A 14,183-nucleotide genomic window follows, 5' to 3' on the forward strand; every position below is an offset into this window, starting at 1 on the left:
CACACACACACACACACACACACACACACACACACACACACACACACACACACACACACACACACACACACATATATATATATATATATATATATATATATATATTATAAAAATAGTAAATAAATAATTAAGTAAAATGTTATATTTATATAGATTATATATAAACTAAAACACATTTAAAATGATAATTAGCAAACATAATATATATAATATTTTATAAATAAACAAAAAAAAGAATAACTTGCCAAATGCTTTTCTTTATATTTTTCAATTCAGTTTAAAATCTTGTTATGTTGATATATTTGACCTCCATACCTGCAAATGGTCTCTTCCTTTTAAGGTAATGTGCCCAAAATATATTTTGACACTCAAGCCACACAGAATTGAAAGAATGTCATTGTACGGGATGACCAAATTCCAAACCAAGTGGCATCTGCAATCAAATGATGCTTAAACATTTCTCAATACTAACTTCACTTTTCTGACACATTTTTACAATGGCTTGATCCAACTGGTGTCACAAGATGATTGTTAGTGGATGTATGAAGTCCCTTCCTCTCACGTTCATGCAGGTGTCCTAGCAGAGTAACCACAGGTGAAGTTCACCACATTAACTATGGACATGTGCCACTAACATTTGACAACCAGAAAGTGTCCATATACTTTTTGGCTTCATTTTTAACATGATACATATTGCATTATCATTTCAAACCGAACCCAAAACCTAACTGGTTATCTAAGTGTAAAGTAGTCTTAGTCTCCAAGTCATTTTTGAAGTCTGTGTATGTGTTTCTGTGTAACTGTGTCAGTGTTTTAGTTCGGAATAGCTCGTCAGAGTCCAGATCCCTTAATGAATGGCAGCTCTTTTGGTTGCTATGGCTGCTGTTCCCATAACATTCTGTCTCCGGGGACTTGTAATTAGGCAGGAGAGATTGACAGAGCGCAGTTGGTATAATGAGAGTTGAGGTGCTTTGTGTGGGTATAAATGAGTGTGTGCATATGTGTTGGCCACCCAAGATTTCTGTCTCCCTGTCCATCAATATTCACTTCCTGTCTGCCTTAATTTAAGCTGTTGGACATCGCAGACAGCCCTGCTGAGTATTTAATGAGCGTTATGATGGAATGTCTCATTATACTGTAGGTACAGTTGGAAATGTGCTATATTTGGCATGGGTTTGAGCTGTGGATGTCTTTTGGTGTTCCTAATGGAATACTAGCATACTGCTTCATACGTGGTGCTGTACACTGCGCTCTATATAATGTATTTTTCATACAAAAAAAATGATTGTAAAAATATTAAGAACGAAAGTCTTCACCAACACAAAATATGTTTAATTTTTAAGCTTAGAAGCTCTACCTTCCAATGCATGCGGGCATTATGACCAAAACTGAACAAGTGCTTTGAAATTTGCAGGCAAATCAGAAGTTTTCCGTTTTGATAATTTACTGTTAAAAAAGTTGCACTGTAAATATTATTGTAATCAATAAAATCATAAAACTTATCAAATAGCCATGAGTCATATGTCGTTGGAAATCTCTCAAAAAGTAGAATACAACCAGCCTATTTGTTTTACTCAAAGACAAAAATATATCAAGTAATAGCTAAGTATATGTCTTTGACATTTACGTTTCATGTGAACAGGTGTTGCTTATATGCCACGTTTTTTTGCTTATAACTTGACAAAAGTGCCCACATACAAGGTAATCGGATGCAAAGATCATTAGATAATCCACATGAAGCACAATGTTACATACGGCCACCAGGAGATGGCGCCAAGTAAATGACAAACTCAATAATGACTCAAATGGCACAGAATGAAACTCATTCTGTGAAATCTCATTACTAAAATCACGTCATCATGCTATGCAAACCTATTGTCATTGTTGTGTTTGCATGTGCATAAGTTCTTATGTACAGTTTTTATGTTTTATTTGTTTGAAGAGGCTTTTGGACTCTTGGGAGATGTTTTTGGACACTATGATAATTAATTTGTAATGCAAATTACTTTTGATTGCTTTGTCATATCAACACAAAAACATTTTCGGAGCCACCTTATTTACCCCCAGGGATATATAATTTCAAATCAGAAAAAAGGTAAACTTTTGGAAGACGAGAGTCTCAAGATGTATCATTATCTACATCATTACAAAATTTGAAAAATGTTTTTTACATGATACCAAACACTTGACTTTTAACTTTGGGAATGCCGCTGAAACAGGAATTTATTTTAAATTTAAAAACATCCTCAGAGCTTAAAGGGTTAATAAGCCAACATGTGTGTGTGGTCATGTAAATGCACTTATCAGATTGATGTTATCGCTGTAAGGTTTTAAATTATTTAAAGTAGGGCTGTCAATCGATTTCAAATTATAATCAAATTACATGGTGTCCCGTTTAATTAATCGCAATTAATCGCATATACAAATATTTGCTGAGAAAGCCCCTCATATAACAATAATTCAATACATAATGATTAAATAATTATACATAGTTATCTTTAAATATATATAAATAAATAATATATATATATACATATATATAAAATACAAAATAATCAGATAATTAAAATGCATTACATTCTTATAGCAGAAGAGTTCATCATTAATAAGACAATACAAAAAGTGGCTTTAGAATACAATGTACTGTTTACTACCATATTATTGAACATAAGCCGATCATTGGCATACAGTTGGAGATATATTATGAGGGCTTGTTTAAGGACCCGTCAATGTACATCTGAATCAGACATACTTGTGTAGCGTCTCGGGTGCGTTGCGTCATAAACATAATTTTTTAGGTCACTGTGTCAAGTTAAATATATTTAATACTTAGAACACATCTTGAGATCCCTTAGTTCGAATTTGCGCTCCATCAAGTGTTTTGAATGCAAGAACGTGTAACGCATGTCTGTGTTGTGGCTGGTTGTTTTCTTCACAGTTCTTGAATAAACTGTGCGTTGCTCATACAGCTGAAGTTTCACTTACTGCCCTCTGGAGTAAACAGGTGGTACCACAAGCTTACATTTCTCAGGAATCTTCCTTATTACGGTCCGGGAGCATTGCGATTATTTGCGTGAACTGTTTTAACGCGTTATTTTTTATAAAATTAATCATGTTAAATCGACAGCCCTAATTTAAAGCTGAAGTATGTAATTTTTATCAGTGTTAAAATACATTCTTCTATCCCAGCTTAATATGTAGGCAACTATAAGTAAGCCATTTGTAGGTTAATTTTCTCAAAAATTATAATCACTGTGTCTCTGTGCCACTATAAATTCCTGTGTTTGCTTTGAGCGACCCACTTTGACCCATCCCAACAACATTACCCAACCAATGACGTGAGTTGGGGGCAGAACTATCTGATGGTTTGAACAACATCAGACGGAAAGCTGTTTTAAAAACATTGTTTATTTTTGCAATTCCGTTCGGTGACGCTAGTGTTGCAGAAATGACATACTTCAGCTTTAAGAATGAACCAGTCGACACGGGTACATTTTTGTGCATAACCCCGATTTTGCGTTGCATGTAAACACCTTTACATGTGTTTTTACCAGCTTATTTAATGTACGCAAGTGTTGCGTAGTTAGCAGTTTACGATTTGACGTCAAAAGTAGAGATAAATCCGATGATTTCAATCCACATGTAAACACGGTTTTCTTCCATTATCAGATTTATTGAATAAGCAGATTATAAGCATATTGGGGTGCATGTAAACATGCTCAGTTATAGATGTTTCAATGCTAAACAATAGTATGCAAGGTTGCACATCTTGTTGTACGTTGTTCAATTGTTTAAAGGAAAAGAGTGTGCAGTATATCATTCTGAACATTCTCTTTTACTTTCTCTAGCACTCATCTTGTCATGCTTTCATGATTATCATTGCGTGTGTGTGTCTGTGTCTGTGTCTCTGTGTGTGTGTGTGTGTGTGTGTGTGTGTGTGTGTGTGTGTGTGTGTGTGTGTGTGTGTGTGTGTGTGTGTGTGTGTGTCTGTGTGTGTGTGCGCTCTCCCTCAGCAAAGACCTTGATGATTCCCAGCCCAGTGCTCATGTCACGTGTCCCGTAAAGACCATGATCAAAGCCCCAGGAACACCTGTCAAAAACACAGCAGGTGAGACACACGCCTGCAGGAAGTGACAGCAGCTCTGTTGAATTTTACACCCACGTCACGACTGAAGCTGTGGACTTTTACCTGTCCAGACAGTGACAACAATATCATTCTGATAAGTCTAAATCCGTTTATGGCGTTTTTTCCGCATTAACATGAGAACGTTAATGCGAACTCGATTGTGCATTTGAGTTTTTACAAAGTGTTTTATAAATGAAGTATAAATAAACCATAGGTTTTGCTTATAACCAAAGCAAAAAATTCAATGGTTTTAATTGGGTCAATAATTGGTCTTCAAATATCTGCTACCGATACATCATTGCATCTCTGATATTTATAATGTACAATGACGTAATTGAAAGTGCGATATATTGAGAGTATAGTCACAGATTATTGGCATTGTTAGGCACCGTGGACAGCAGACTGTACTCATCATATAGCATGAAATAGGCTGTCTAGTGAGAGTTTCTATGTGTGTGTGTGTGTGTGCATCTTTTTGCAGGTCTCATTACTCCCACTTTTGGTGTTGTGAGCAACAGCACATCTATGGGCCCCGCCTTGGACCGCCCCATGCCCCGGCCACACCCCAAAGACGAAGCCTCATTGGTCCAGATGGCAGAACACATCCCTGCTGGAAAACGCACTCCTATGTGTGCTCACTGCAATATGGTTATTAGGTAGACACACACAATGTATACACATAAATCTCTTCCAAAACAGTTCGAGTTGATGCTTCACATCTAGACATTTTTACACTGGTCTAATTTAAAAGGATGATATCATGAAAAATCTAAATTTCAATGACCTTTTGAGTCCACATTGTACACTGGTGGCCAAACGTTTAGAATAATGTACAGATTTTGCTCTTATGGAGATAAATTAGTAATTTAATAAATAAAGTGGCATTCAACTGATCACAATGTCAGGACATTAATAATTTGAAAAATTACTATTAAAATAAGTATTCAGAACTTCTTAAACTACTTCAAAGAGTTCTCATCAAAAAAATCCTCCACATGCAGCAATGACAGCTTTGCAGATCCTTGTTATTTAGTTTGTCCAGATACTCAGGTGACATTTCACCCCACACTTCCTGTAGCACTTGCCATAGATGCGACTGTCTTGTCGGACACTTCTCACACACCTTACAGTCTAACTGATCCCACAAAAGCTCAGTGGGGTTTAGATCCATAACACTCTTTTCCAATCATCTGTTGTCCAATGTCTGTGTTTCTTTGCCCACTCCAAACTTTTACTTTTGTTTTTCTGTTTCAAAAGTGGCTTTTTCTTTGCATTTCTTCCCATAAGGCCTCCTGAGTCTTCTCTTTACTGTTGTACATGAAACTGGTGTTTAGCGGGTAGAATTCAATGAAGCCGTCAGCGGAGGACATGTGAGGCGTCTATTTCTCAAACTAGAGACTCTGATGTACTTATCCTCTTGTTTAGTTGTACATCTGGTCTTCCACATCTCTTTCTGTGCTTGTTAGAGACAGTTGTCCTTTATCTTTGAAGACTTTAGTGTACACCTTTGTATGAAATCTTCAGTTTTTTGTCAATTTCAAGCATTGTATAGCCTTCATTCCTCAAAACAATGATTGACTGATGTGTTTCTAGAGATAGCGGTTTCTTTTTTTTTTTTTTTTTGCCATTTTGACCTAATATTGACCTTAAGACATGCCAGTCTATTGCATAGTGTGGTAACTCAAAAACAAACACAAAGACAATGTTAAGCTTCATTTAACAAACCAAATAGCTCCCAACTGTGTTTGATATAATGGCAAGTGATTTTTTTAATACCTAATGATCAATTTAGCATGATTACTCAAGGATAATGTGTTGGAGTGATGCTGCTGTCTAGATTTGATAAAAAATGACTTTTTTCAAATAGTGATGGTGCTGTTTTTTTACATCAGTAATGTCCTGACTATACTTTGTGATCAGTTGATACCACTTTGGTGAATTAAAGTACCAATTTCCTTCCGAAACAGCAAAATCTACATTATTCCAAACTTTTGTCTGCCAGTCATATATTTATTGAAAATAAATGGCACTTAAAAGCCAGAAATATATTATTATTCCTTAAAGAAATTTAAATGAGGTTTTAAGGAATAATAATATCTTGTTTTTTCTTTGTTTTTAATCATTTACACACCACATTTCGGCATAAATTATTTAATTAAATCTAAATATCACAGTGTAATACATACTTCACAAAGAGGCTGTTATTGAAGGACATGGCAGTTAAAAAGTATATTTTATTCCACAGGAAACCTGCATCTACTGAGTTAGATATACGATTTTTGACATTTTATGTACACTGACACCCGACATTGACATTAAGTGGAGTCATTTTCTTTGCCCCTCTAGCAAAGTATTACACAAAGTAATATTCATAGAATTACATGTCGTTAATAGAGTTTTACCTCTGAAATGCCACAGATCACATGTTCATATGGATAATTGTTCCTGACAACGTTTATTTTCTCTGTCATGCCCCCATATGACCTTTCTTTTACCCTTTCACTCTGTTTTTCTAGATTCACTTCCTCTACCTCTCTCCCACCATCTCTCTCCTATTTCTTTTCCTCTTTCGCCCACAGAACTCTTTCATTCTGAAAATGAGATGATTAGCTTAAGAGTGGAACAACAGCTGATATGTAATAACAAAAGTCATTCTAAACTTGCCTCTTACTTTCACAGAGTGAGCGGCGGCCACATTATCCAGCGAGAAACACACACCAGTGTAACACACACCACACATTACAGATCGAATATAACACGCTCGCGGCGGCAATAGTGATTAAATGGCACAGACTTAGTTAGCGCTCTACTACTCTTGTGTGTGTGTGTGTGTGTGTGTGTGTGTGTGTGTGTGTGTGTGTGTGTGTGTGTTTGTAAGACAACAGTAATTCCATTCAGCTTCTCACAGAGACTAATGTTAAATTCATTAGCATTAATTTAACAAATTAAACCCCTGAAAATGTATTCCAAATGAGAGTAAACATTACACCAGACTATCACACTGTTTTCTGTTTCACATCCACACTAAAGAACGTTTCTGAGAGCCGGATCTTTGCTGAAGCTATAAGTGATCATCAATGCATTAACGAATTAAAACTCTAAAGGAAGTTGGTTATGTCAAAACGTGTGACTTTTTGTCACTAAGCTCTTTGGTTTCTTAAACGCCAATACTGTTCACTGACAATCTGATATATATTTCACACAAATATTACAAGAGCTTTCTCAAAATGGCAAGCATACAAAAGCTGATTGGCCTGCTATGCACAGAACTTTTATAAGTCTCTTTTATAAGGCTACAACGAGCGCTTATGAGGAAGAATTAATCAACTTGGGTTAGTTCACCCAAAAGTTTTAATTCTCTCACTGTTTATTCCCCCACAAGGCATCCCAGATGTGTATTCATTTTAATTTTTTTTACATCTACAGTGTTTTTTTTATGAACACAAATAAATATTTTAGAAGAATTTCTCAGCTCTGTAGGTGCATACAATACAAGTGAATGGTGACCAAAACTAAAAGGAGATAAAAGTCAGACTCCATTGGTGTAATCATTGTCTTCAGAAGTGATCCAGTTGGTTTTGGATGAAAACAGACCAAAATGTAACTCTGATTTGACTGTACATTTTGACAGCCGTCTCCTTGGTGATCATGATTTCTAGCTAGATTACACTTACCATAGCGCCATCTAGCATTCTGCGAATGCTTCAAGCGCTACGAAGTGTAATCGAGCTTGAAATCATGATTGTGCCGAGAGACTGCAATGCCAAGATGAACAGTAAGAAAGGAGTTACATTTTGGTCTGTTCTCACCCAAAACCAACTGGATCACTTCTGAAGACAATGATTAAACCACTGGAGTCGTATGGATTACTTTAACCCTGACTTTATTTCCTTTCTGGAGCTTCAAATGCCTGATCACCATTCACTTGCATTGTATGGACCTACAGGGCTGAGATATACTTCTAAAAATCTTTGTTTGTGTTCAGCAGGAGAAAGACATTCATACATATCTGGGATGGCATGAAAGTGAGTAAATGATGAGAGAATGTAATTTTTTTGGGTGAACTATCCCTTTAAGCATTTCATTTCATCAAGTCTTTAAAAAGAGTTTTTGATTGTGGCACTTATTGTAGTAGCATGTAAATCAGCGGTTTTCAAATTCTTAAATCGTAAGCCCCCCGACAAAATGTATAAGTCTGCCCTCTTAAGTCAAACCCCACCAATTTTTTGGTTTTGTGCATTTTGAGCATACAAGCAGTGCTCCAAAAAGGGTCGGGAGCCATTAAATATATAGGGAGCTCCTTACCTAACCCTTAACCGTGATTGGAAGTGACGCCCCCTTTTGGATATGGTGTAACCTCCTGTTGAGGTAACCACACCCCCTTCTGAGGTAACCACACCGCCCTCTTTTGGAGATTCCACACCCATTTGGAGGTCTCTGGCCTGCAGCTATACCTACTTGGATTTAATAGAGCTGCGTATATTTGAGCGCGCATGTCCAGTTTGTGCAAAAGCGAAGGAAATCCATGCGCGAGCAGAGAGATTCATGCTCGTGCAAAGGCATATGGATGAACTCTCGACATTAAACAGTAGGCCTATTATAACATACTTGATGAATTTGTCATCATTCTCCGTGCCTCCCCTTACATGCTCTAGCGACCCCCTGGGGATGCACGCCTCCCAGTTTGAAAACCTTGAATGTTAATGAAAGTACAGTATTACTATTTCTATCAGGAAGACTCGCAGACTTGAGTGACATTGAAGATGACAATTATTTGATGAATATAAAACAGAAAAATTATGTCTCTCTTTGGCGTAGGCCCCATCTGGTGGCCCAAAGTTGTAGTACTCAGAACCGTCATATCCTGCCGGAGATAGGAGGCAGGGGCAAGGAGCCAACCCCCGTGCAGGACGGGACTCAACTGGTGGTGGTGGGGTGGTGGAGGTTGCCGCGTTAGCACACTGAAACAGCAATGTGATAGATTGTGAGCAGACTTATAAAGCAATGGCTTACATGTGATTGGCTGGGAATGACCTAGCTAAAGGTGCGATGATGTACAGCTGCTAGTCTTCCCGCTAGAACTACGCTGCGCTTACATTTAATAAGCAAAACAAAAAAGTAAAACATTTATATTTAATTTGATGTAAATTAAATAAGCATGTGAGGGATACAAATACAGTTCGGTCAATAGGTTGTAATATCTTGAAGAATCCACCTTTCCAAAGTTTTTATTGTCCACTGGAAATTTTTCGGAAAGGCATATTTTCAGCTACACTTACTGAGCACTTTATTAGGAAGACCTGCACACCTACTTATCAAATTGTGTGGCAGCAGTGCAATGCATAAAATCATCCAGATACGGGTTAGGAGCTTCAGTTAATGTGATTCTCAGTGATTTGGACGGTGGCATGATTGTTGGTGCCAGACTGGCTGGTTTGAGTATTTCTGTAACTGCTGATCTCCTGGGATTTTCACACACAACAGTCTCTAGAATTTACTCCGAATGCTTCCAGAAACAAAAAACATCCAGTGAGCGGCAGTTCTGTGGATGGAAACGCCTTGTTAATGACAGAGGTCAACAGAGAATGCCAGACTGGTTCGAGCTGACAGAAAGTCTGCGGTAACTGCGATAACCACTCTGTACAATTGTAGTGAGCAGAATAGCATCTCAGAATGCACAACACATTGTCGGGCACTTTATTAGGACCATAGTGTTCATAATAAAGTGCTCGGTGAGTGTATATTTGTTGTATATTTTTTTTAGATATATGACAATACAGCTTATTGAACAGATTGTACCCTGACTAAGGTCCATGGGACATCCTAAACAATCCACAAAGTCTTCACAAATTCTTGTGTAATTGTCTGTACAACCTTTTGCGGAGTCTGCTTATTTAAATGCGGTGCCTCTTTATTTCACGCCGATTTATTATTGTAGTGTCATCACATTTACCCATCCTTAAAGGTTAAGTGAACAAAATGAACTTTGGCTGGTCGCTTTACTTGTCGGTCAGCCAGGTACTTCATGTCTGCTGAAAAATGCACCAGACTTTATGCTCAAAATTCTGGATACACAAAATTAACTATAGACATATAACACAAGTACAGTGCCACTGACCTTCATTGATGTGGTTTTACATGACATATGAGTATTATATTTGATATACATGTGTTTTTGTGTCGTTTAGGGGTCCGTTCCTGATGGCAATGGGAAAATCGTGGCACCCTGACGAGTTCACATGTGCACACTGCAGTGTTTCTCTGAGTGAATTGGGTTTTGTAGAGGAACAAGGCTCTGTGTACTGCCAGCACTGCTATGAAGAGTTCTTTGCTCCTACCTGTGCACGCTGCCAATACAAAATCCTGGGGGTCAGTGAGTGTGTGCTTCATAAACATTATTTACATTTATTATCTAACTACCTGTCAAATGTTTGGCTCACTTTTACAAATACACTCACACACATGAAACCCATTATTATGTCCTTCTCAGAACATTCTTGTTTTGTGTGTGAAAGTGTTAAGATGATCATGTGTCATGCTTAACAGGAAGTGATTAATGCACTGAAGCAGACTTGGCATGTGTATTGCTTCCTGTGTGCATCCTGCCAGCAACCAATAAGAAACAATACATTTCACCTAGAGGACGGAGAGCCCTATTGCGAGAGAGGTGTGCGCACACACACGCACACACACACACAAACACAGCCATGTTCTATACTTTTCTATACAGTTCTGTTCTATTATACTTGATTCTTTTCAATTCTATTCTATTATGCTTCTGTTCTGTTGTATTCTTTACAGTTCTATTGTTGTATACAATATAGTTCTGTTCTATTCTGTTCTATGCAGTTCTTTTCTACTCTATTCTATTTTATTCTGATTATTCTAACCTATTCCGTTTTATTCAGTTCTATTCTACCTGTACGTTTCTGTTCTATAAGGTTCTATTATATTCTATTTTTCCGTTTTATATGGTGTAAAGTATTCAATGGAAAGGAGGAGGCGAGAACTGGCTTTTCAATATAAATAATGGTTTAATATAAAACTTAAACAAAAGACAAACACACACATGACGGACATGTCCGTAAACTATCTCTCTCTCCTCGCACCACCGTCTGTCATCGGCCTTGATCCCTCTCGGAGGCTTAATTTGCCTGATAAGGGACGGGGTGTGTATGATCACAACCCGGCCCCGCCCTCCACCCTGCCACATTCCTCCCTTGTTCTCTCAGGCTGGGGAGCCCCCGGCCTGACGTACACCCCCCTTCCCTGGGGAAGGGCGTGCTTTAAGCCTAGTCTGCCGGCAGGTCATCCCCATCTACCTGGACGAGGGAGGGGACAAGGGAAGGGAAACATAAATAGTTCAAATGGGGGTACTTCCTGCAACAGTGTAGTACCCCCCAAAAAACACAAAAATTTAAACGAGAGGGAAAAGGCCAACGCAGAGCGGCAGTGAGAGAGAGATGAAAAAAAAACCTACTCGCTGGTTCTCCGATACACCTTCGCATGGTCCTCGAGCACTCCTCCACACTCTCAGGCGGACAACCCCGCTTCTCCCCGGGCGGACCGGAGTCAGACTCACGACCCCCTCTGCGCTCTCGACGACTCGCGGGGACACTCCTCCGCCCCTGACAGCGGCCCTACCGCTCCACGCGTTTCTGGGGGATGGCAGGGCTCTCCTCCGCCCCTGGCAGCAGCTACATCGCTCCAGGTGGTCGGGGAGTCCAGTCCCCACTCGCCTCACGGACGACAGCCGTTCACTGTGTCCGGGCAGTCGGTCTACTCCCTCCCCCGGTGGATGGCAGCGGCGCTCCCCTGGGTGGACGGCAGTGTCAAGCACTCTGCGACGGGCATCCCTCCTCCTTTCTGGGCTTCGGCACCAGTGTAAAGTATTCCTCCTCGCACTACCATCCACCTTCAGCCTTTATCCCTCTCGGAGGCTTAATTTGCCTGATAAGGGACCGGGTGTGTATGATCACGACCCGGCCCCACCCTCCACCCTGCCACATATGGTTATGATCCATTCTTTTCCATACTGTATGGTTATATTCTATACAGATCTGTTCTGTTCTATTGTACTTGATTTTTTTCTATTCTATTTTGGTTCTGGTCTGTTGTATTCTTTACTGCTCTAATGTTATGTTATATATATATAGTCATGTTTTATTATTTTCTATACAGTTCTTTTGTACTCTATACTATTCTGACTATTCTGTTTTATACATTTCTATTCTATTTGTATGATTCTGTTCTGTAAGCTTCTATTCTTTTCTTTATTAGTATTCGGGTATGATCTTTTATTTTCCATACTGTATGAATCTTTTCTTTTCAGTTCTACACTGTTCTGTGGTACTTTATCCTTTTCTATTCTATTCTTTTCAGTTCTATTCTGTTCTATTCTATTCCACTGTATTTGTTTCTGCTCTGTTGTATTCTTTACGATTCTATTATTATATATAGTCATGTTCTATTCTTTTCAATACAGTTCTGTTCTACTCAACTCTATTCTGACTATTCTAACATATTCTATTTTATACAGTTTTATTCTATCTGTACGAATCTGTTCTGTGAGGCTCTGTTCTATTCTATTCTATTTTTCTATTCTCTGTGTTATGATCTATTCTTTTCTATACTGTATGGTTATTTTCTGTACAGGTCTGTTCTATTCTATTTTATTATTTTCTGTTCTATTCTATATTTTGTTCTGTTGTATTTTTTACATATATGTTCTGTTATGGATGTTTATGTTCTTTTCTTTTCTATACAGTTCTATTCTCTATGTTCTATTGTATTCTTTACAGTTCTGTTCATTCTGTATGGTTATGTTCTATTGTTTTCTGTATAATTTTATTCTTTATGGTTTTATTCTTCTGTATTCTTAACAGTTATATTCCTCAGATACATTGTTCTTTAATTGTTTTTGTTTGTTTAGACTATTATGGTTTGTTTGGGACTGATTGCCATGGATGTGATTTCCCAGTAGAAGCAGGAGACAAGTTCTTAGAGGCCCTCGGCTTCACCTGGCATGACACCTGCTTTGTGTGCTCAGTAAGTATATGTGTGTTCAGATATATGAGTGAGTGTTTGTGTATTTATGTAGTATTGTGTGATGAATGTGTGTTGTGTTCTCTTCAGGTGTGCAGCGTCAGTCTGGAGGGACAAACTTTCTTCTCCAAAAAAGACAAACCACTTTGCAAGAAACATGCTCACAGTTTAAAAATATAAACAAATGTTTCATTTTGAAGTATAAAATTGCATATATAAAATAATGCATATGTGCATACAGACAGTAGAAGCATCACAAACTATCAAAATAATATTGGCAAGGCAAAGCAGATGATTGCTGCTCTGAGATTATTTTTGATGGTTTAAAGTGAAGGATGATGTAAAGCGGTTCATGTTTTATTGTGGCTGAAAAAGAGCTAACAGCACTTTTGAAACATTATTTTATTAAATCAAAGAAATATCATAAAAAGTTCTTGCATTTTTGCCCTCATCTGTTCTTGTCTGTTTTTTTTATCTATCTTTCTATCTTTCACTGAAAGCAATACCATTTTTTATTAAATGAGGACCAAAACCATTGGAGTGAAAATATCATGAGAAATGCTCATCACTATATTTAAAAATTGCCATAATATTATACATTTTTATTAGTGGTGTTTTCTAAGGCAAGCATCATTATTACTATTGCGCATGATTAGGATTATAGTTTTGAACAAACCTCTAACACTTAAAATTAAACTTAGGCTCATACTGTAACTCATCTCTACTGTACATACATACTGTAACTCATGAATAATATCTCAAATGATGTGGCTTGTTGAGGAGAGGTGTGCTATTATTTTGACATGTGACCAGACGTTTAAACATGAACATGTAAAAATCTAGTATTAAAGAATAACGTTTTTATCTTTATTTTTCTCTCAGGTGAGTAGTTTTGGCTGTAATGGCCGTAATTCACACCAGTGCATGAGTACAGGGGGTCGTGACCTCTACTACACACCTGAATAAGACTTTCACTCTGACCACAAAGAACACCTTCTCTTCCCCCATTTCT

At 37.8% G+C, this 14,183-nt stretch overlaps 1 protein-coding gene across 4 annotated transcripts in view; it reads left to right on the forward strand.

Moving 5' to 3' along the window:
* Positions 1-13,631, forward strand: part of LOC127622155 (PDZ and LIM domain protein 5-like) — an 81,568-nt gene extending 67,937 nt beyond the window's left edge. For 2 of the 4 annotated variants that reach the window (XM_052096126.1, XM_052096143.1), the window contains 6 exons: positions 4,014-4,108; positions 4,608-4,782; positions 10,315-10,495; positions 10,673-10,793; positions 13,059-13,174; positions 13,262-13,630. In XM_052096126.1, coding sequence (XP_051952086.1) covers positions 4,014-4,108; positions 4,608-4,782; positions 10,315-10,495; positions 10,673-10,793; positions 13,059-13,174; positions 13,262-13,351 — 778 coding nt within the window. In that variant the 3' untranslated portion in view covers positions 13,352-13,630. Of the gene's footprint in view, positions 1-4,013; positions 4,109-4,607; positions 4,783-10,314; positions 10,496-10,672; positions 10,794-13,058; positions 13,175-13,261 lie in introns of all 4 variants that reach the window. The other 2 variants (XM_052096135.1, XM_052096151.1) reach the window with 2 other exon arrangements.
* The last annotated feature ends 552 nt before the right edge of the window (positions 13,632-14,183 follow it).

The sequence above is a fragment of the Xyrauchen texanus genome, chromosome 3, assembly GCF_025860055.1.
Source record: "Xyrauchen texanus isolate HMW12.3.18 chromosome 3, RBS_HiC_50CHRs, whole genome shotgun sequence".
NCBI classification, from domain to species: domain Eukaryota; kingdom Metazoa; phylum Chordata; class Actinopteri; order Cypriniformes; family Catostomidae; genus Xyrauchen; species Xyrauchen texanus.